Here is a 23847-nt window from a genome sequence, read left to right on the forward strand (position 1 = left end):
GGGTCTCGCAGAAGGGTCTTGCGGGCCGCTTCTCGAGCAAGAACATACACAATCATCATTCGATCAGGAACATGTGGAAGGCAGAGCAATAGGATCAGAGACAGGCAGTAGTGAGCTAAATAACTCCAACATAAAGCAATTAAGAGGTATAATATTAAAACTCAAGACCGAGGGAGCGGCAGGTCTAAATGGGCTTCCCAATGCTATTTTAAAAAATGACCCAGACTTCTGGTCCTCCCAGCTCACGCCCCTCTTTAACGAGATCTACACACAGTCCAACGTTCTAGTTTCCTGGAAAGGGAACATAATCCATCCTATATATAAAAATGGAGATCAGCGCAAGCCGGGAAACTACATACTGATCTTCCTGATAGATGTAGAGGCCAAGCTTTATGCGTCTTGTCTGTTAGTCCAGCTCCAAGATTGGATGGATGAGACGAATATCATTCCCAAGTTCCAGACGAGCTTTAGGCAAGGGATGGGCACCATAACCAACTTGGCCATTCTAGCACTCTTAACTGAAAAAGTGCTAAAAAAATGAAAACTAGGCTATTCGCATGTTTTCTGGAAATAAAATCCGCCTTCGACCGAGTCAGTAGGAGGCATCTTTGGAAGAAACTCAACGCATGGGGATTGCCTAGTACAATGCTCAACGCTATAACCGCCTTATACACTGATACTTGGGCAAGAGTGAAGCTGGGCGACGGGTGCAGTACAGCCTCAAGCATCCATACGCAGCAAGGCTTGAAACAAGGCTGTGTTTTAGCACCTAGCCTATTTAATTTGTTCCTTTCAGACATTACATCGCATACGGAAAAAGTCGATTGCCACCCGCCGAATATGGCCAACGAGTCATTTTCCGTTTTACAGTATGCTGATAACATTGTTTTGTTGAACCAAACCCCTATTGGAATACAAAGATCAATAAGCAACCTAGTAACCTATCTGGAGCAGGAAAAATTGGAACTAAACAAAGAAAAAACAAAAATAGTTCGTTTAGTGGATTCCAAAACAACCAAGTTTAAATGGTCGGTGAAAGGGGCAATTGTGGAAGAGCAAGGCTCCTACAAATATCTCGGCGTAACAATAGGGCAGGGCGCAACACATAAGGAACATAAACTGGCCATAAAAGCTAAAGCTCAATCGTTAATTTATGTATATAGACTACTACGCAAAACACTGGACTGTCTGAACTATACTCATCTGATAAAAGTTATGGCTGCACAAATTCAGCCCAGCCTGTCATATGGTGGTTTAGTTTCCTGGTGCGGCAAGGAAGCTGATTTATTAAATGAACTTCAGACAAGGATTTACAAGGCTGTATTTGACCTGCCAAAGTCTGACTCCCCAGCTCAGGTCCAACTGGAATTTGACCTCCAGAATCAGAATTTTCGGGGCATGAGTGGCTTTGTTAAACTTTGCCACAAATTCCGCTTTTCTAATCCAGATACCATGAAAAGATTATGCTGGGATGAAATCAAGCACCAGATGATCCTTGAAATACCGAATTCCTGTGGAAGTTACCCGAGAATCTCACTGGCAGAGCTGGAAATACAAACAGCATGGGAAAACAGGGTTGATAGAGCAAGCTTCAGTAAAGCTGCTAACGATGCAACTGAAAGGAAATCTCTGCTGGTAGACAAAAAAGTAATTACCAAGCGCCGCCACGGGTGGACCGTCATCAACTCTTATAGATCCTTAAAGCCACAAGCATATCTATCCGCTCACTTCAACTTGCAGTATAAAAAGAGCTTCATACATAACCGAATGGGTTTGCATGATTTAAAAGACCTGCATCCATCGTAGCAAAAGTCCTTCCAAACCGCGATCTGTCGATTATGTGGTTTTCAAGCAGAATCTTTAACCCACTTATTATGTGTTTGCCCAGCAGTCATGGACTAGAGGAGACAGTACTTAAAACACATCTTTAATGATCTGAACATTCGTTTGTGCAGGCAAGTGGTGATATGCTGGTTGGAGGGCACTACCATTATCTTGGCCTGCCGGGCAGTCAAATACATGACAAAGGTCAGAAGACTCTTATGGCAAGCCGATGGGGAGTAAACTAAACAAGTATGATCTGTGCTGCAAGGCTACAGTTGACCCATCACCGAAACAAATGGACAGAATGCAAAATTATTAAGAGACCCTGTTTAGTTGTAGGCTTCTAAAAGATCTAAAATATTATACTTCTGAAAACCTGTGCATTATCAAAAAGAATTGCCTCCTTTTAGGGTTCTCCATTTTTTTTAATTAAGCTGTTCTAGTTTTAAATTGTAGCACCCATTATGATGTCATAACGTGCCGCCTACCTGATAATCCGTCTTTGTGCTTTTCATTTAGTAGAGTGGGAGAGACTACACCAAATAAGTTAAAGGGCTATCAGGGTTTTAGCTAGGAAAATGATTTTGTAATCAGGAATCCCAACGAACGAGTTTTTTTACATTTTGAATGGAAAGACAAGCACTTGCACTTTTGTCAAATAATTAATGGGATTGCGTTAATGTCATTTGTGTTTTAATTGTGAATGTAACAACATTTCTTTTATATGTTTTTTATTTATATGGGGGGGTTGTAAAGATTTTAATTAATCAAACAATAAACTATGACTTGACTTGACTTGGGTTGCAAGCAAAAGCCGAGGGGTTTTAGTTGCAACCAGTGGCAACCGAGATCCTTAAGAAATATAAATCCAACATGAAACCTTAAATTCATTTGTTTTCAAAGGGTTTTGCTTTCGGGACTGTCCCTGTTTTATTGCAACATAATGATCCAGGGCCTGATAAGCAAACATTTTGCCTGTATATTTGGGATTTTAGTACCGAAAAAGTGACTTATTTGGATCAAATATCAGATCCTGATTTGAACACACAAAATCATCAAGAGGAAAGGTATTTAAGGTAGAATTGTCCTCAGCTGTAAATTGATGATTAGAGACTGGAATGTCGGTAATTCTAGACAAGTGGTGCTAATTAGGAAAAAGTGAACACCAACAACAGCAAAGGATTCTATACCCAATTTTCGCACTTGCACCTAGTAATAACAAGCATTGGCATAGACAATAGGTCTCGCCTTTGTGACCTTATAAGTGTTTAGCCAGAGCTATTGGCTTTGCCAATGTTTTTGCTAAAAGAGAATATGTTATGTAGACAAACGGTGACCAAAAGGTGTCTTGTGGTGCCAAATAAATGTTTCAGTAAAGAAATGAGAGGCAGAGTGAAATGGTACAAGCAACTAGCTCAAAAACTGACAGGCAAGTGAAAAACAGAGAAAAAAGAGAATATGGCATGTAGATTAAAGAAAAAACACTTCCATGCAGAGGCAAAAATGGAAATGCAGAGCAAGAAGACATAGACAAGCTGAGAAACTGACGTGCAAAAAGAGAGAAAAGTATCCTGTCGTTGAATCACAGAAATTCGCACTTGGAGGAATTGACGGAGCCCAATGTGCACAACAAAAACCACTAAACAGTCATATGTTCCAGCTGGCGATTGCAACATCCCGTGTAACACATCTGCCTATAATAGCTGCTGTGTCCATGCCCCCCTACACCCCACCGTTCTTGGAAGGTGACGTGTTCACCGGGGGTGCCTTACCAGTAGTATGCATGAGGCAGAGCTACTGAACAGTTGTGTTAATTACATGGGCCATGGCCCATGCCCCTTTGAGAGACCCTGCATCCCCCAGTTTCTTCTTCCCACATGAAGCCCTGGGTGTGCCAGATGTCTGGTCTGCATGAAAGAATCAAACAGAGAAGAAAAGTGGAGCAGGAACTGCAGTTAAAAGCTATGCTGTTCCTCTTTCTCAATGTTTTAATTAGTAGGCATGATTGTATAGCAATAAGGAGATCTCAAGAATAGTTTATCCCTTAACGTGCTAGAGTCAATCCCAAACGCAACGTAAAAAGGATATCACGTAGCACATATGAAAAAAACCATTCCTCCAATCATCGCACAATGTGTGCAAGAAACGCTGGGAAGTAAATAAATGTAGTATTACGGACTATACAGTGTTTTTCAGCATGCATGAAACGTGACCAATTAATTAATCGGCATGCATGGGTTAACTAATAAGTATGATAAAAAAGAATTAAGACTTACTTCGATCACAATAATAGATTGTAATATTTTGTTTCTCACTGAAAGCTTCTTGTGCACATAAAAAATCAGTGACATGGTTAGACCAGGTTGTGCAAGATTACATATGAATTATGAGTTAGAATTAAAAAAATGTGTCTCTAACAATACTACTCGCGGCATTAAGGGTTATTTACTGTAAAGTATATTTTATGGGTAGTCAAAATAACATGAAGATGGCGGTGCACACTCAGGTCCCTTTTACAGAAAGGTCTCACAGTTACTCCAACGTAAGCACAGGCCACATCTAAATTGTCTGTATTACCACAATAAAAAGCAATATGCACACAGGATACCGAATCTCCGCTAAACATACTGCAGAGTGCATATTCTGCTGCCAGGAGTCCTCTATAATAAATTTGGAAAAAAGTGCTCACTGAGCGCTTAACATCTATTCCATATGGACATGCTTCTTTGAAAATATGGCTAATGTATTTGGGGCAGACAGATCCTATTGTGCATTTTATGTTAGCCCAGCAACCCCTACCCCCCTCAAGGGACGGCTTATGTGGTACAGAGTCTGTCACATGAAAAACCTGCAGTGTCAGCAGTATATGTTATGTTGGAGGGAGGGGAGAAGAGGGTGCTGATCGAACATGAGGGGAAAGCAGTATTATCAGATTCCCTGTAGCTTCTCCATTTTTGTGGTTCGTGTTGGGGAGGGACAAATGACTTGCCTCACCCATTTTGCCATTTGGAGGGGGGGACCTTAATCTAATCTAACCTTTCCATATGTACCACTCCCCCTGGATGTGGAGAAGGACTCAGGGCACTTTATATTTCGGACTTGTGACCGGGGGCGTAAAGCAGGCAGGAAAGGGTTAAGCTGGGAGTGCCTCAGGAAACATAGATAAAAGGGCGAAAGAATGCCGATCTTTATTCCGATAAGATGTGCCTAAGACATAGAGCGGACAGCTTTGATACTGAAAATCAGAGTTCGAGTCTCCCAGTGCCTTAAAAAAAATATATATATATGCAAAGCTATAGGTCTCGCATTTAAGACCTACGGCATTGCAAACTAACAACTGCATTGTCCTACCTGCTTTGAAAGTGAAAACGTGCATGGCGTGCTGAATGTGAGCAAAGCACGTCGTCTTGCCTAATGTACGAGAAACTCAAGAAAGAAAATAGTGCTTACAAGACTAAATAACACGTACCCTGTAACAACCGAAGTAAAGGGGCAAGTAGCCATGAAAGGTTATAAATGAAGACATGGCCGTACAAAGGAGTGAGTAACAAGCTACTTACAGAATCAGAAGTCAGCATTTACGAAGGACAAACACAGAAACCAATGACAAATATGGGCAGAGAGTGGGAGGGGCTTCTCTTCCATACTCTACTACAGCAGATCGCCAGAGCAGGGCATGCCCGCTGGCTCAGGCTTGACCTAATACATGCTACAGTAAATGAAAAAAACACCCATCTGAGAATGCCTGGGAAGGGATTATACAACAAGAAAAAAAGAAATGTAGAGAAAAAAGAAATAAAATAAGCTGGATTTGCATCTAAACACTTAATGTAATTGGTTGATGTTCTAGCAGCCAAAACATTTGGTGTACAGGAAGACATTTATCATACATTTGGGCTACTAGCCATGGGGATGTTTTTGAATTCTAAAGAAGCAGTAACATTGTGTATATTGCAGGATTTGGTGTTGTGCTTGTACAGCTAAGACTGCCTGCATAAACTGGCCACAAAGCATTTCACCTTCTAAATCGGCATAGTTGCCAAAAGAGCCATTTTCATTTCACTCTGTAGCTAAGGAACAAAAGCATAATCAAATATGGTGTCCTAAAATATAAGCAAACAGTATAGCTCGCTGTCTTAGAATAAATGTGTATTCTGCCAAAAACTATTGCTTTGTTTCTAAAACAAGGGCAGCCTGCATGCTAGGGCACCAACCTAGGATGACTACAAATTGCTGGCATTTATTTTAAGTCTTTTCACAGAAGTAGCTACTTAGCCAAACATCCAGATTAGACAACCAGGATAAAGTTAAATTAATCGGAGGATTGTGTAACTGCGTTCCCATGCAATGAGGCTAAATAAAATCTTCTTAGCAGGTGTGTTGAGCAACTGGGCCACGCAGTCCATTAGTCTGAAGTAATTGTTGCTGCTTTAGCTCTTGAGTCAAGAGGGTGTTTTCGATAATGTTGTCTTAATCCTCGCAGGAACTTTGTACTGCAGGCTTCTCAGGAGAGAAAGTGAGTGAGAGAGAGAGAGAGAGAGAGAGAGAGAGAGAGAGAGAGAGAGAGAGAGAGGTATAGAGGAATATGAGGGATTTGAGAGAGGGCGAGGAGGAAGGGAACTAACAATTTGCTGTTATCTTTGAAGGTATGTGACCTTCGAGGAATTGGGATACCATGGTAGTTCCCAGACCGGGAGCTGACACTCAGCATGCTGATACTGAAATAGCTGCTATGTAGCCAGGCCCTGTCACTTGCACTTCCTCTGCAGCTGCAGCCACTAGATCAATTAACCCAATGATCCTGAGAGTTAATACATGCAACTGGAGATGTTTGAGAAGACCATAACTCATAAATCTGTTGCAAAGACAGGAGGAAGGATATTGCGGTGTTTTCTGACAAGTTTAGCTGGCTTTTCAAAATTGTCTAGTGGCTTTAAACGCTATCTTTCTATAGTAAATGCAAATTTAAACTTTGCGAGAAGATACACTTTGCATAGATTACGTGTTTCATCTGTCAGCCTTAGAGTGGGGTTCCCCCAAACATTTTGCTTCTCTGCCTCCATTGCTGGCCGTAAGACTCTCTGCACTTTACCACTGCTAACCAGTGCTAAAGCACTTGTGCTCACCCCCCTGAAACATGGCTAAATTGGCTTGTAACCCATTGGCATTTATAATTTACTTGCAAGTCCCTTGTAGAAGGGTATACCATATGTTCAAGGCCATAAACTAAATGCCTGAAGCACTTATTCTGCCACCCACTTACGTAGCACTTAAAAACATGTCACAGATCAGCCACTGCAGTGTTATTGCAGTTTTAAACTGCCATGTTGAGTTGGAATTATAACCCCCTTACCAAGCCATCAACTCCCTTTTATTACACATACATCCCTCCTAAAATAAGCCCTAGGTAACCATAGGGCAGGGTGCTGTGTAATTAAAAGCTTCAACGTGTACTTTTAGGTTTTACAAGTCCTGTTAGTGAAAAACTAAAAAATTCATTTTGGGTTATGTGTCGCATGCTGTAGAGAGTAGAATGTATATAGTATTTTAAGATATCAGGAGTGGGGGAGTAAGATGATATCAAAGTGCCTTGGGCTGCCATGCATGTGTAAAGTATATTAATGTAGTTATCAAGATGTTCACACGTCCAGGATTCCGTGCATCAATGCAGGCAAGTACGCATCTGCATCTTAAGTTAGCAGAAGGGTAGTATGATAATATTGGGGTTGAGCAGCTAGAAAGGTAAAGTTGGGAAGGGGCATAAAATGTTGCTTGAATGGTGTCACTTAAAGAATCATACGAAGATGAGTTGAATAGTGGAGCTAACTTGCTATTAATTTTATGAAGATATGAAATGGTGTCCTAGGTGTAGAGGCATATGTGTTGTTTATAATTGTAAACAAAGTTTTCATTGCTAGTCATATCCAAGAGGAACATCATTTAACATATTACTTCAGTGTTTGTCAACTCTAGATTGTATCACAGTCAATGTACTCATGCCTTTTTATGGAATAAACCCCCCTGCCCCCTCTCCCCTTCGGTCCCCCCACCCCTGTTGTTTATAGCCCATTGACTTGCATATTTGGAGGTGTAATGATCAATGGTTGGTAGGCAGCGGATAAATGATACTGAATTGAGTATAAGGTTTACGTGATTGTAAGGAGTTGAGGACGGAGCCAGTTTTAATCACAGACATGACGATTTTAACAAGTACTATGATCATAAGGGGCATATATGAGGATACATAGTGGTCCAAAATCATAATACATTATCTTATGATCTTATAGCATCATTGGAGAGCAGTACTGCACAACTATATGTTTTTTTTCCTAATAAACAGCAGCAAAAAGGCAGGGAAGGTGGAGATGGAACTGAGGAGTACATCAATAATTCCAAAACAGGCACATTCATGTCAGTGACCTGCTGTGAGATTTGATATTGATACTATTTGGTACGGCGGACATTTCGAAACTACTAATAAACTTGCCTATATTTATCTCTGCTTTATTAAAGAAAGAGCTCAGAGGTTATGTGATATTTTCTAAGTAGTTGGTAGAGTGGCATCAGGCCAAGCCCAGGGCAACAGCCTAACAATTGATGAAAACAAATGTTAACATTCCCTGGATTACTTAGACACTAAAAATGTAACGCGCAGGTAAATGAGAGATTATACATGAATTAAAATAAATCACTTCAGTTAATTCAGGGTAGTAAAGAGCAGTTGGAAAACTGGCTTTGTAACCTCCATAAACATCTACAGAACCTATTGTGGGCAAGATTTAAAATCTCTTCAACCATGAGACGGTTTTATCTTCAAGGCCAGATAGCTTAAAATAGAGTATCACCGCCTCACCCTCTAAATACATAAATAAATAACAATTAATTACATTGCGCGCGCTGCATCGCCGATTGAGTTGCAGCACGCTCAATGTGATTCATTTTATTTATTTATTCATGTACTTAACTCGGTTCGGCCATACGCCGGAGCTTACTACCCCCCACCCGGCCCCTCCCCTACCCCGCCCACCATCAACAGCACTCCCTCGAGGAGCCACCACTGGCCAGCTACATGGTCACAAATATCACATATTCTGCCTATAACAACAAAATGCTTACGCCTCTGTTGCAAAGGGTCAACCATACTTTTTTAAGATCCATTCATTTTAATGTAGGGATTCTTGTGGTTCTTCATTGTTGCGAACTATCTCCCAATCATTTCCAAGATGCGGGATGGGTTGTTCTTAGACGTCAAGAACAACTATCGCTCAAATCTAATTCAGTGATACTATATGTACTGGTCCAATAGACCAAGAGTAAAATGGTAACTGTGTTTGTTAGCTTCGCTTGTTTGTAGACTTTATCTGGATTAAAAAATTCTGATATAAAAGTACTTATGATGGTTTTTTTAATTCAGCGTGTCTCTGAGTGCTGGGTTTGATACATAGTATTCGGACATATTTTACTTGAGACTTATTACTGATATTCGGTTCTCTTCAAATGTCCAGGCTAATGTCCCACATTTTCGGGAGCAGTGAGGGACTGATAAATCAGATGGGCCTAATTCATTATCTACTGAAATATTCATATGCCTGGTCACTGAAATGGAAACGTGACTTGCTCTGGGATGTGACGGTATTGTTGAACCTCGCCATCTGATGGGAGATTTAATGATTCGTCCAGGAACTGAAGGTGGGAAGCATCACTAAAGCCCAGGCTTCCTGATTCCAAACATAACAACGTGGCCAGCTTACCAAGTCTCATAGCTACTTTCATGCAAAATGATCTTTGGCAGATGGACGACCATATCCTCCACCAAACAATGTAATCGATGCCAACTTAGAGTTCCCAGGTATTATCTTATGTTGCAAGGTGTAATTCAATACCACTTTATCAGAATAATAAATATCATATTTACCTTTCAAGTGTTTTGAAAGACTGGATGATATCCTTCGCATGAAACCAAAGAAAGTAAACCTATTGAAACAGAGAGGTTTAGACAAAATGCATTCAGTATAGATATTTCACAAATATTTTCCTACATCAAAAAGTTTAATAAGGTAAGATAACATATAATGCAAAATCCCAACAAGCAGGTTTATCTGCCAAGACAACAATGATTTCAATTTAAGAGGTAAAATGATACAAAATACACACTACAATTTAAATCAGATCTAACTACACGAAATATCGAATTTTTATTTGATTTTTTATTTGATTATTGGATTTATAGAGCGCTCGATTGCCCAGGGGCGTCTTGGCGCTAATTGAATGTGTTGCCGCGGTCGGAAGAACCATGCGGAGCCCGACCGAACTATGCTGAGAATAGAATATGATAAGTGGGTAAAATGAAGATGGTAACTGACTGAACGCAATAGGAATACGATTTGTTCTACAGAATTACTTCATAATACTTTTAAAGAACTACTTCATTACAACTATGAAGAGGGTTTTGATTATGTATTGCCAGCAAATGAGACGTCTGGATATAATTGAAAAAAAACTCCTACAAAGAGCATTTACTTTGGAGGGCTTCAGTACTTTAAAACATTTTAAGCTTTTACTATTGCAACCAGTAGGCTCCTTACGAATCAGCATTTTGTTTTAAGCTGAATCACAAACAGGACACGCTGAGTCATCGCTAAAGTGTATAACTGATTTGGATAAATGAATATTGTAAGAAGTTGCTACAAATGTTCTGCTAGATTATCACCTGGGCTGCTACTTCAACTGACAGCAGACATTTTGTTCCACAATAGCTATCTGGAGTAATGTGCTTGGTGACTAATTTATAATCTCTACTTGTATATGGAATATCAAGATACCGTTGCTGTTATGAAATGAGAACGTTTACTATTTTGTAGTGCATTCTCTGTAGTGCATTTCAAGTGTTAACGGGCACTAATAGATAAATATTTTTTAAACAATACCTGTCCCAGTTTTAGCGGCTCTCTAAATCTTACACCAACACGAGCCAGATGTAAACACTGCATACCGTGTGCAGTGTAAGAGAATATTTGCAATGTGTCCCACTTAAAGAAAAAAACACTTTAAAATAGTTACTAAGAAAACACTTTAAAATAGTTATTTGTTAAATTAAATGTATTTCAAGTACCACCATATCTACTGTGTTTTAGCCAGCTAAGTCCAAAGTCTTTACTAATGTGGATCTTGACTACGCCTCAAAACCATGACTATACCTGGTCAAAGTATGCTCACAGGACTCCAGTGCCCAACTAAGGTTAGAAAACTCAGATGCAACTCTAAACAATTCACTTGAGCTTGTCTTGCACATCCTCAAATCTAACGATATCTCCACCACTCCAAAAACAACTTTCCATATAAATTGCGTAACATTCTACTACATGATCTACAAGGGCATGCACTAAAAGAACAGACTACCTCACCAAAACATTTTGGTGGCCTCACGTTACCCGATGTTTAAACACAGGGTGCTGATCTAGTAGACACAATAAACGATTTTGAAAACAATTCGTGTCCACCTATTGTCCACCTATTTCCAAACACTCCTGCGTGATCAACCACTGAACCTCATTCTATCCGAGGCATACTTCATTAAATAACCATAAACTCACTATTGATCCATATTCCTGGCTCAACATGCAGACTCACCCTGACCTCCTTTTAACCCTCATTACCACACCTGCCAACACAAAATATTTTGCACCATGAAGTCCTGGAACTATGTAAACAGTCTTTGTGTTTTGTATCTGTTGTGCTCTATACCATTTACTTGGCAACCACTATTCAAACAGGAGACAAATAAGTCTTAAAAACATATTGCACTTCTCTACAGAACCAATTGTTGCTGCATACCACATATGTGCCAATGTGATCAATGGCAATAGGCATGCCTATATGCATTGTGTCTGTGGGCCAAACTGGTCAACTCATGTTTGATGTTGCCTGTTACGAATGGTTATCGGTGATAGGCACACCGCTGAAGGAGTACAAGATGCTCATAGACAAGTAACCAAAAGTAGCACAGTGATAGGCAAACTATACAATAGTGCTTCTTGAAGTTTTGAGCAACGGTTGAAGTGTAAATTGTGTCTGTTGGTGAGACTTTTAGCAGTGAAAATTGGAGGAGGCATTTATTGTTATGCATATTGGTTCAATACGTTTAGAGTTTAAATAGGGCTTTGAAATGAGATAATTAGAACATAAAAAACATGCAAAATGTTACAGCACCCATTTTTCGTGCCATCACCTGATAAATCCAATATAAAATGGAGTAAATGGAAGAAATTATTCGGGAGTTAGGCCAGGGAGTGTGGGTAATCATTAAGCTCTGAATGCAAAACGGCTGTGTTACTGCATTATTTGGTTCCTGAGGGACAAAGAAGTGTTTGATCTCCTCCCTGATGTTTCTGACAGTGATGCGCTAAATTTAAAAGAGTATAAGTAGTGCATAATAAAATTGGACAGCCATTCCTTGTCGAAATGTTAGTACCATACTAGAACAGTATCACTTCGGCAGAAGAGTGCAAAGAGGTGATGAATCTGTGGAATATTACATCAGAGACTTGAATAAACTTGCATCATCATGTTTATTTATGGGAACCATAGAAGAAAGAATAAGGGACCTACTTATGCTGGGTTACAACATAGAAAAGGCCAGAGATAAATTGAGGCAAAAAGATGAACCCTCGCTAAACGAAGTATACGTGTAGATGTAATTAAAGAAGGACTCTTTACAAGATGCTAGATAGGTAAAGAAGAGAATTTACAAGAATTAAATCTACTGACCAGAGGAGGTATTTTAGATGTAGAAGTAAAAAACACTTCGCTTTTCACTAAGAGAGCTCAGCGATAAAAGCCATTTGTAGTAATTGGGGAAGGAAGAGGCATATCCAAAATGAGAGTAAAGCAAATATCAGAGAGGTGGATGTAAGAAACGAGGAGAGTGTGTGTGAGATTGAAAATGGGCAAATTGTTCTCCATTATTGAGAATGGTGATAGAATTCCTGTTGCTGAAATCCAGGTAGAAGGGGAAAGCACAAGATTGATATTTGATTCAGGGGTGAAGATAACATTAGTGTCTAACACATTTGTTAGAAAATGGCACTCTCTAAATGGACACACCAAACTTCCTCCTCCTCTTTTTCTGACCTTTTTGTTTTGTTGGCTTTAGGACTCTGGGCACATTACCACTGCTGACCAGTGCTAACATGCATAAGCTCTCTGGTGTAAAATTGGTTTAACTGGTTTACACCTCTTTGGCATTTTTGATTTACTTGTAAGTCCCTTGTAAAGCGGAATACCATAGACCCAGGGCCTGTATATTAAATGCTACCAGTGGGATAACATTGGATTGCCTATTTGATCCAAGAACAAACTGGGTCAGTTGATATGTTAACAATGTATACAGTACTGTGGAAGTCCCAGGAAAAGGGAACTACAGTAGTCCAACCTCAACAATACTGACTGACTGACTGAACCACATTTTTCAGAAATTTGTGGGAAGATAAGACAGATGTTTTCTATAGTCAAGAAAAAGCAGATGGTGATAATCCTTGAGATATGTCCTGAAAAGTCCAATGGTATATCTAGATTACAGACCCCTTTACCTGGAAGGGTCACTGAACCTAGTGATTCAAGCCATCTTACTGGATCCCAACTCATGAGTTGCTGGTTAATAGTACCTGCTTTGGCCAAATGAAGTTGTAGAGAACTACCATCCATCTAGCTCACAATGGCACCCAAGCATATCAAAAACAGGATTTGTAAGTTGTGTATCACCATCCACACATAATATAAACTCTGTGCCTTACAGGTAGGAAAAGAAGCTGAACCAAAATGATTGCATCCATGTAGCTAAAGGTGGAACCTAAAGGTAGAATGGGAGGCAGAGCCTAAAGCACAGCCCTATGGTATGTCAGAATTCATGGTTTTAAACTCTGACTGATAGGAAGTGGCCTAGACTGGTTTATCAAATTTGCAGATCTCATTAATCTAGTCCTACTGTTTCCGGAGCACCGATTCATTTTAATTTCTATAATTGTGTTACACCAATGCTTTTTGATTTAACATAATGCCTTTCATTGGTGGAGCTTGTTTTCACAGCTCCTCCCCCCCAACAACAGCTTTCTGTGGAAGGTGATTGTGGGTTGCTACAGTACTGGTCTGTTTTATGTGGCTTTTCCATTTTGATCCCACAACCGCACAGTTTTTACTATTATGACTAATTTCTTAGATTTTGAGTACTCATTCAAGGATGTCTATTTGTTGGTAGCTTTATAAAGCCCTACATATTGTCCACTCCATTTCAGAGCACTAGACAAAAGAAACGCAAACCAGGTGAGAGGAGCTGAGATAGGGTGAGCTAAGGTCCAGCTCGATGTACAGGAAGGGCCTCATATTTGCGTTGTTCCCCTGTTAAGGTTGAAAGGCAAGCGTAAAAAACTGAACTTTTAAGAGCTTTATGGATTGAAGGAAAAAGCTTTCCATCTAAGGTTTTCCATGGCTATGGGCTGCTGCAGTCCACAACAGATCTATGTCCATGCTTTTGCCATTTGAGTGAGGCGCTGTGGGACCAGATGAGATGAGCTATGGACTGAAGGTTTATCGCTGGTGTGTAGCTGAAAAAAGATGCCACATTGTAGACATCGAAAATCTAAAGCCACTGTGGGGTTGTATCTCAAGATATAGTTTTAAAAATGTCTTGCTACCATAATATCATGGAACAAATTATTGAGAAGACAAGTGCATTTATGTTGAGTAAAGATTTCTTTTTTGCAGTTTTATGTAGCACAAGCTTGACACAAAGCTTTAGGAGGTCACTGGGAGATTGAAGGCCAAATGTACGACCATTCCGTTTTGTGGGTCACAAATTGCGATTTTTCACGACTCACAATACAGAATGTATTAATGTGTCTCAGACACATTTAGCAATTCCCAATGGGGTAACAAATGACATGACTGCCTCATCAAAATTCCTGAGACAGGTCAATATTTGTGACCCATTGTGAATGGGCAATAACACAGGGATGGTGGCCTACTGGATACAGCACACCACCATGTCTGCGTAAATAAAGCAACTTTTTTCCCCAAATGCTGCCCGTTTTCATTAAAGGAAAATGGGATGCATTTAACATTTTCTTTCCCTTTTTTAAGACAAGCTGTTGGACCCGGCCTCGTGGCGTGGTCCTACCCCTCCCGCATGGCGGGCCCCGGACGACATCGGCCCTCCATCCAGACCGGGTCGGCCTCGAGCACACCTCTGCACGCCCTCCAAACCACCAGATCCGCCACCCAGCGGCCCACCACCACTGACACGGCACACTCGGGCCGCCCCAGCATTACCGGTCCGGTGCCCACCCCGGACCCTCATTCCAGGCCCGACGCCATCTTGGGCCCATCACGTCACAGACACGTGGTACCGGGCCAGCCGCGGCCACGACCCCAGCGAGCCCGCCATCGAGGCACCAAGAGCCTCCGGGTGGTAGAGTGGCCACTCAATCAGAGACAAGGAGATGGGAGTTTCGATGGCTCTCCAACCGTCCCCGGATGCCTGGTTTTGATCGGCCTCCGGCCTCCGTGAGCGCTGGCCCCACCCCCTGCTGGGCGTCTGGACACCATCACCCTGGCCTCTCTGACCCCCAGGCGACAGGGTCCGGACATCAAAAGACTCCAGACCTATATCTGGGCCAGCCCCGGAGTAGGACGGCAGTTGTATCCCGGAGTCGAGAAGCTCTGTTGACGCTGTCGCGGCTGACCCTGAGACGAACTCCCCTTGCTGCTCTACCTGGAACCTGCTGGCGCTGCCGCGGTCCATCTTTGCTGTAACCACCTTGGAGCCTGCTGGCGCTGCCGCGGTCATCTTTGCTGTAACCATCTTGGAACCTGCTGGCGCTGCCCCGGTCCTCACTCGCTGAACCATCTTGGAACCTGCTGGCGCTGCCGCGGTCCACACTCGCTGAACCATCTTGGAACCTGCTGGCGGTGCCGCGGTCCACACTCGCTGAACCATCTTGGAACCTGCTGGCGCTGCCGCGGTCCACACTCGCTGAACCATCTGGGAACCTGCTGGCGCTGCCGCGGTCCACACTCGCTGAATCATCTTGGAGCCTGCTGGCGCTGCCGCGGCCCAACCTTCCGGAACGCCCCAGCGCGAGGATTGAGAGCTGTGCGTAGGGTCCCATTGCAACCGGCCATCTATAAGACTGTCCCGCTACCTTGCCCCTTGCCACGAGACTTTCCAGATCTCTGGATCTGCTGTATATATCGAAACGATACTTATTGCCCGATAAAGATTGAAAACTCTATCTACGTGTGGTGTATATTTGTAGTGGTGTGGTTACTCTGCTGTATGATTCTAGGAGAGGGCCCTCCCGTCGGAGGCCTCTCGACATCGCTCGGTCCCTTCTCTGAAGGAGGGGTAGACCTAGGGGTGGTCAGTCAGACACCTTCTGCCTCCCCCGGGTTCGCCTTTCTAACACCAGCAGTGGTCTGTGGGAAGACTGCCTGTTCTTAAAAAATATTTTAGCTGCCAAGCACAAAGGGGAACGTGTTCCCTGGGGACCTCTTACCATCTGCGACTGGCTAACCACCAATTTGTAATTGCTGGTAATTGCGGTAGCAAACCAATCTTACATCCGGTAGTGAGACAAAATATCGAAATTAAAATATCGATATACAATAATATCGATGTTTTAATTTCGATGGTATAGAATATCGATGTCCAAAATATCGACAGACAGAATATCGTTTTTTTAAGGTATGTATGTTAATAATATCGAAAATATCGAAATTTAGTAATATCTAAAATTTGTTTAGTGTTATGTATTTTATTATTTTGTTTATATGTTTGTTAAATATGTTTTGTAATGTATGTTTGAAAATTAGTAAATTTGTTTACATTTTGCGTTTCAGTATCAGAGCGGGTTGTGGGTTTATAGGGGAATAGGGTGGGAAGTAATGTAATAATATTTAATTAATTAATATATTTTTGTAAATATTAATAATTAATAATTAATTGGTAATTAATTTATATTAATTAGTTAATTACATTAATTAGAGTTAATGTTTTAATATATATACATTTTTGTTATTGTTAATTAATTAATTGGTAATTAAATAATATTAATTAGTACAATAAATTAATTAGAGTTAATGTGCTAATATATTTAATTTATTGTTATTGTTAATTAATAATTAATTGGTAATTAAATATTATTAATTATTTAATTAAATTATTTAGAGTTAATGTGCTAATATATTTATTGTTTTTGTTATTGTTAATTAATAATTAATTGGTAATTATTAATTATTAAGTGATTAAATGATGTGATTTATTTATGTGTAGTGGGTTGTGTGTTTATAGGTGGATAGGGTGTGATATAATTAAATTTAATAAATTAAAGCGATTGTATTTATTTGTTGGTATTTATTGTTAATTAATTAGTAATTAATATGTGTTAATTAGTTCATTTATAATTACATCAATTTAGTAATATTAATTATTATTAATTGATTAATTGAAATTTATATTAATTGTCTTTTTTATATGTGTAGTGTGTTGTGTGTTAAAGTGGGAGTAGTGTGGGAATTAATTTTTACCCCCATGCTATCCAACGCTTTCCCTACTGTTGCACCCTCTGGAGTGTGAATAGTAATTTTTACCCCTACGCTATCCACCGGGGAAACAACCTTTACAACGCAACTTTTACAACGCACTACCATTACAACGAAATTTTTACAACGCAAAAACCATTACAACGCATGTGTTTACAACGCATGTTTTTACAACGCTGGTACCTTTACAACGCATACCATTACAACGTAAGTATAGGTAAGTATATAATAATATTTTAAATTTTATATGTTTTAGTTTTTTTAAGGGGTATTTTTAGGGTTCAGGGTCAGTTTTCAGTTTTTGGGTAAAAGGGTATTTTTAGTGTTCAGGGTCAGTTTTCAGTTTTTGGGTAAAGGGGTATTTTTAGGGTTCAGGGTCAGTTTTCAGTTTTTGGGTAAAGGAGTATTTTTAGGGTTCAGGGTCAGTTTTCAGTTCTTGGGTAAAGGGGTATTTTTTGGGTTCAGGGTCAGTTTTCAGTTTTTGGGTAAAGGGGTATTTTTAGGGTTCAGGGTCAGTTTTCAGTTTTTGGGTAAAGGGGTATTTTTTGGGTTCAGGGTCAGTTTTCAGTTTTTGGGTAAAGGGGTATTTTTAGGGTTCAGGGTCAGTTTTCAGTTTTTGGGTAAAGGGGTATTTTTTGGGTTCAGGGTCAGTTTTCAGTTTTTGGGTAAAGGGGTATTTTTAGGGTTCAGGGTCAGTTTTTAGTTCTTGGGTAAAGGGGTATTTTTAGGGTTCAGGGTCAGTTTTGGGTTTTTGGGTAAAGGGGTATTTTTAGGGTTCAGGGTAAGGGTGGGCGGCCAGCTACGCTCCGTGCACGGAGTGCACGGAGTGCCGTCTCCTACGCATTTTGCGTAGCGGACGTAGCCAGGCGGCACTACGCGCGCTCCGCAGACGGTGCGTAGCCGGCCGCCACCCGCCTCCCTCCCGCCCTCCCTAAATACATAAATAAATGAATAAAAAGCTTTTAAAAACACTTACCTTGTCTGCCGCGTCCCCGGGGCTCCCTCTCGCCGTCCCGCGATGCGTGCCGCCATTTCGGATCCTAATGCGCATGCGCGGGCGGCCGCGCATGCGCATTTCTCGTGAGGAATGCGCATGCGCGGCCGCCCGCGCATGTGCATTAGGATCCGATTCGGTGGCGGCACGAATCGCGGGACGGCGAGAGGGAGCCCCGGGGACGCGGCAGACAAGGTAAGTGTTTTTAAAAGCTTTTTATTCATTTATTTATGTATTTAGTGAGGGCGGGAGGGAGGCGGGCGGCGCGGAGTGGGGCTACGCGGAGTGCGTGGGTGGGCGTAGTTGTGCGCCCACTTCACGTAGCTCCGCGGAGCCCCACTACGGCCACTACGCCCAGGGTTAGTTCAGGGTCAGTTTTGGGTTTTTGGGTAAAAGGGTATTTTTAGGGTTCAGGGTCAGTTTTGGGTTTTTGGGTAAAGGGGTATTTTTAGGGTTCAGGGTCAGTTTTGGGTTTTTGGGTAAAGGGGTATTTTTAGGGTTCAGGGTCAGTTTTGGGTTTTTGGGTAAAAGGGTATTTTTAGGGTTCAGGGTCAGTTTTGGGTTTTTGGGTAAAGGGGTATTTTTAGGGTTCAGGGTCAGTTTTGGGTTTTTGAGGTACAGGCGTGCAGGGTAAAAATAAAATAAATTTATATTTAAATTAAATCAATTAAATGAAATTAAAAAAAATAAAATGACATTAAATTATTACGTTTTTAATTTATTTTAAATGTATATGTATTCGTTTTAATTTTTTAATTATGTTTTAATGTTTTTATTTAATATTAGTAAATTTATATGTATTTTAAAATTATTTTTACATTATTATTAATATATTTAAAAAAACGATATTTTTATTTTCGATATTTTTGTACTACGATATTAATTTTTCGATATTTTTGTACTTACCTTTATGAAGATAGGACTCCGATATTTTTGATTTCGATATTTTTGTGTCGATATTTTTGTATGTAGATATTCTGTCTGTCGATATTATGTCATAGATTCCTTAAATCCCTCTGCGACTGGCTATCAGGAAGGGATGCCCTTGGCACGCCCCTTCCTATTAGCGACTCGCAAACCCTTTTTTGCGAGTTAGTAGTAGGTTACTGACTCACAACATAGGGTTTGTACTTTGTACATGCTACAACCCTTTTTAGCAGCCACAAACAGCCTGATTCATTTATGACCGCTAAAAATGGTTGTATATCTGGCCCCATGTGATTTGCCCAGAATCACAGGATGTTGAGTCCATGCCGAGATTCAAATCTGGTTCTCCAGTACAGGGTCCATCTCTCACAAGTAAAGTTTATTTTTATTTGTGTGTGCACAATATTTTTTAGATGTGTGCATTTTTAATTGTATGAAGTATCCCCTGTGCTAGATTCAATGATTACTATGTGTTTATTGAATCAATATCTTCATATTTGAATACCCTTGTCAAAAACATAAAGGAATATAGTTTTTATGCAGTATTTTGTACTATGCCCTTCATCCTCTGGGTTTGTAAGGAACTCTTAATTCTTATTTTGTATTTGCTGTGAAAGCATCATAATGCACCAAGATGTAGGTCTCTGTACATTGATTCCCGGCCATTACATTCCTTTACCACATGAAAGATACCAACTAGGTATCAATCCTCATACATCATTCTATGTGGGCTGAGATGTTTGCCTAATAAATACCCACACTTCTGCTGGGTGCAATTTACCATTTTGTATTTGGCAGACTTATGTTGTGTTATTTTATTTTTTTATTTGTTTGCTGCCTTGGCCTGTGACCGCCACTATACGTTGCAAAAGTTGTAGTGTTCAATATTTATCTCAGGTGCCTCTGCTTTCAAGGGCATCTATAATGGTGATGGGTTCGCTGCACTGCTTGCTCCTCTGCCTGCTCACTGCACAGGCCAGTGTAACCAGGATGACGTTTCTGCCTCCAGCCTTGCTCAAGCTTCCCCTTCACAGCTGTAGCCAGGCTGTCTCTCCTGCTCCTGCCTTGCTCACACGTTCACCCATAAAATCGACATATTTTCCTTCCGCTCAAGAGGCATTGCCACGTTGGCTTTAAAATTGTGAATTCCATGTAAAGAGGTCTAAATTGCTTCATCTCAGGACAACCGCGAGTGAGAAATATCAGGAAAGTCTGTCTGTGCCATATGAAATCTTAACCTAATTACCATTCCTTTTATGAGCAGGTAATGCTGCAGCATTGCAATGCATATTTGGTACGTGTTTGGGCATTTGTCTGCCATCTCCTTACTGCTAAAGCACTCTTTCATCATTACACGGCATGGCTAAAAACGTATATGGTTCCAAAGGAGAGACCTTTTGGCTATGCCAATGCTTGTTTATTCTTCTAATGCTGAGAATAACTTGCAGATGGATTTATAACTTCCTTCTACCATTTTGCAAAGCCTTGGCTTTTGTGGTACCAACGGGGATGTGGATTATGGAACTGGAGAGGTAAAATGCTATCATTTAAAAAGGCAAATGCTGACACTTATAAGGGGACAAAAGTGAAACATGGATGAACCACTTCATTCATTCACAGCAGAACGCATGCTTGCTCTTCCTTTCAACAGAAACAGTGACATTTTCATCTTTTTTTATTCCTCACAGCTAAACTTCAATGGATTTCAGGGCCAGAAGGCCCATCCTCATTGGCAAGAGGTCTTACATTCCCCTCGTTGGCAAGCTTCTCCTGGTATACTCACATATTCTACAAAAGAGGTAACAGGATGAGTTGAGAAGAGGTGTTTAGGAGATGAGAAGGGCTTGGATGATGTTTCATGACTTCAGACAATGTAAAATCTATGTATGCCTATAGTATATATTATTAACATAATTATTCTGTTATAATTCCATAGGAAAGATATGAATCATAGTATGAAGTATACACTGTACACTAACTGTTAAATATTGTGAAGCAAGAAAAATAAAGATATTTTAGCAGGTTTGAGATTTCAAGTTAAGGTGTCTGTTTAACTGTTTTGAGCGAGCTATAGATAATAAATAGGATAACATGAAGCAATAAAAAACAATTACATCATACCTGCAATAGTGTGTGTATTGCATGGATTACTGGAAAAATCCCCTCAGTGATAGATACGCAACTAGAGTATCCAATAAAGTATCCAATTTTAAAAGAGTCCAATATCAGAGTAATAGCAGCAAACAACGTAATTCCACCTAGTATAAACATAAAATAATAAATATGTCAGTGTGGTTAAAAACATGACATTTAAAGCAACCATGTATCATCAGACCAAGATGTCTCCTACTCAGAAATGTTTTACATTGTTCATAAAAGTAAAGACAATATAAATGTTGATCTCTAAAATGCACTAGCTCATTCACCATGTTTATGCTTGCTATCATAAATACTTTCTTTTGCATATTTTAAAGACACGAAGGAACTTGTTTAAACTTTGGCAACATTTCCAGTTCTTATAATGCATTTAAAATTTGGTGTACAGCTCTGTCAACATGACTGCAGACTTTTCATCAGTTTTGTTATTGTCAAAACCAAATCCAATTTTGTAGTTAAAAATTAAAAAGCAATGACGCTCTTTACAAGGGGCTTTTCACTCATGGCGTTGGAGGTAATTTAAAAGATTTTGCTTTCACATACTCCCATATATATATATATATATAGGGGCCAGGACATCATAATGCGTTCTCACCAAGTGTGCCTAGTCCTACAAACGCTAACAACGAAAAGATAAAACTTTGGTTCCCCACATCACGCCAATCCGGAGTACAGCCTTCTGGGAGTTGTAGTTTTGCAATGGCTGCAACAAGGCGGATGATCACATGGTTGGGGGCGTGTAGGATGTAAATAACGGACAATTGAGCTGGGCTACACAAACATGAGACGCGGCAGCAAAAGGTGTGTGAGGAAGGAATATAAACCGAAATGCATTATACCTACGCTGTCCAGTTCCAATTAAAAGCCTCACCTGAAGTTTCCCTGTTTGTGGCTGCTTCCTTTCACGTCGTTGGAGGGTGGATTCATATATTTCGTGTCAGCCAGAGGACACGTCAAGGAGCCCCGTCCTGTCAAGTGGCTGCCTATTGCACTGGTGACTGCGCAAGCGGATGGAATATGCCCAGGTATGGGCTTTTAGGCAGTCCACCAACAGAGCGTCGGAATGCGAAGGACACTGCTTGCAGGCAGACCGTGACTTCACGGGAGAGTCGGTGCAATCTCGCCGATCCATGTCCCAGCTGGAAGACGTGCTGCGGGTTGGGACGTCGCGCAGGGACTCGAGGGGCCAGGACATCATAATGCGTTCTCACCAAGTGTGCCTAGTCCTACAAACGCTAACAACGAAAAGATAAAACTTTGGTTCCCCACATCACGCCAATCCGGAGTACAGCCTTCTGGGAGTTGTAGTTTTGCAATGGCTGCAACAAGGCGGATGATCACATGGTTGGGGGCGTGTAGGATGTAAATAACGGACAATTGAGCTGGGCTACACAAACATGAGACGCGGCAGCAAAAGGTGTCTGAGGAAGGAATATAAACCGAAATGCATTATACCTACGCTGTCCAGTTCCAATTAAAAGCCTCACCTGAAGTTTCCCTGTTTGTGGCTGCTTCCTTTCACGTCGTTGGAGGGTGGATTCATATATTTCGTGTCAGCCAGAGGACACGTCAAGGAGCCCCGTCCTGTCAAGTGGCTGCCTATTGCACTGGTGACTGCGCAAGCGGATGGAATATGCCCAGGTATGGGCTTTTAGGCAGTCCACCAACAGAGCGTCGGAATGCGAAGGACACTGCTTGCAGGCAGACCGTGACTTCACGGGAGAATCGGTGCAATCTCGCCGATCCATGTCCCAGCTGGAAGACGTGCTGCGGGTTGGGACGTCGCGCAGGGACTCGAGGGGCCAGGACATCATAATGCGTTCTCACCAAGTGTGCCTAGTCCTACAAACGCTAACAACGAAAAGATAAAACTTTGGTTCCCCACATCACGCCAATCCGGAGTACAGCCTTCTGGGAGTTGTAGTTTTGCAATGGCTGCAACAAGGCGGATGATCACATGGTTGGGGGCGTGTAGGATGTAAATAACGGACAATTGAGCTGGGCTACACAAACATGAGACGCGGCAGCAAAAGGTGTCTGAGGAAGGAATATAAACCGAAATGCATTATACCTACGCTGTCCAGTTCCAATTAAAAGCCTCACCTGAAGTTTCCCTGTTTGTGGCTGCTTCCTTTCACGTCGTTGGAGGGTGGATTCATATATTTCGTGTCAGCCAGAGGACACGTCAAGGAGCCCCGTCCTGTCAAGTGGCTGCCTATTGCACTGGTGACTGCGCAAGCGGATGGAATATGCCCAGGTATGGGCTTTTAGGCAGTCCACCAACAGAGCGTCGGAATGCGAAGGACACTGCTTGCAGGCAGACCGTGACTTCACGGGAGAGTCGGTGCAAT

At 41.2% G+C, this 23847-nt stretch overlaps 1 protein-coding gene across 1 annotated transcript in view; it reads right to left on the reverse strand.

Annotated features, from left to right (window-relative positions):
* The window catches only part of OTOP1 (otopetrin 1), a 163611-nt gene that overhangs the window by 66678 nt on the left and 73086 nt on the right, over positions 1-23847 (reverse strand). The window contains exons 2-3 of the mRNA XM_078678990.1: positions 21461-21597; positions 9740-9798 (exon numbers count right to left, since the gene is read on the reverse strand). Of these exons, the coding sequence (XP_078535116.1) occupies positions 9740-9798; positions 21461-21597 (196 nt within the window). The remainder of the gene's footprint in view (positions 1-9739; positions 9799-21460; positions 21598-23847) is intronic.

Source organism: Lissotriton helveticus, chromosome 2_2 (assembly GCF_964261635.1).
Source record: "Lissotriton helveticus chromosome 2_2, aLisHel1.1, whole genome shotgun sequence".
NCBI classification, from domain to species: Eukaryota; Metazoa; Chordata; class Amphibia; order Caudata; family Salamandridae; genus Lissotriton; species Lissotriton helveticus.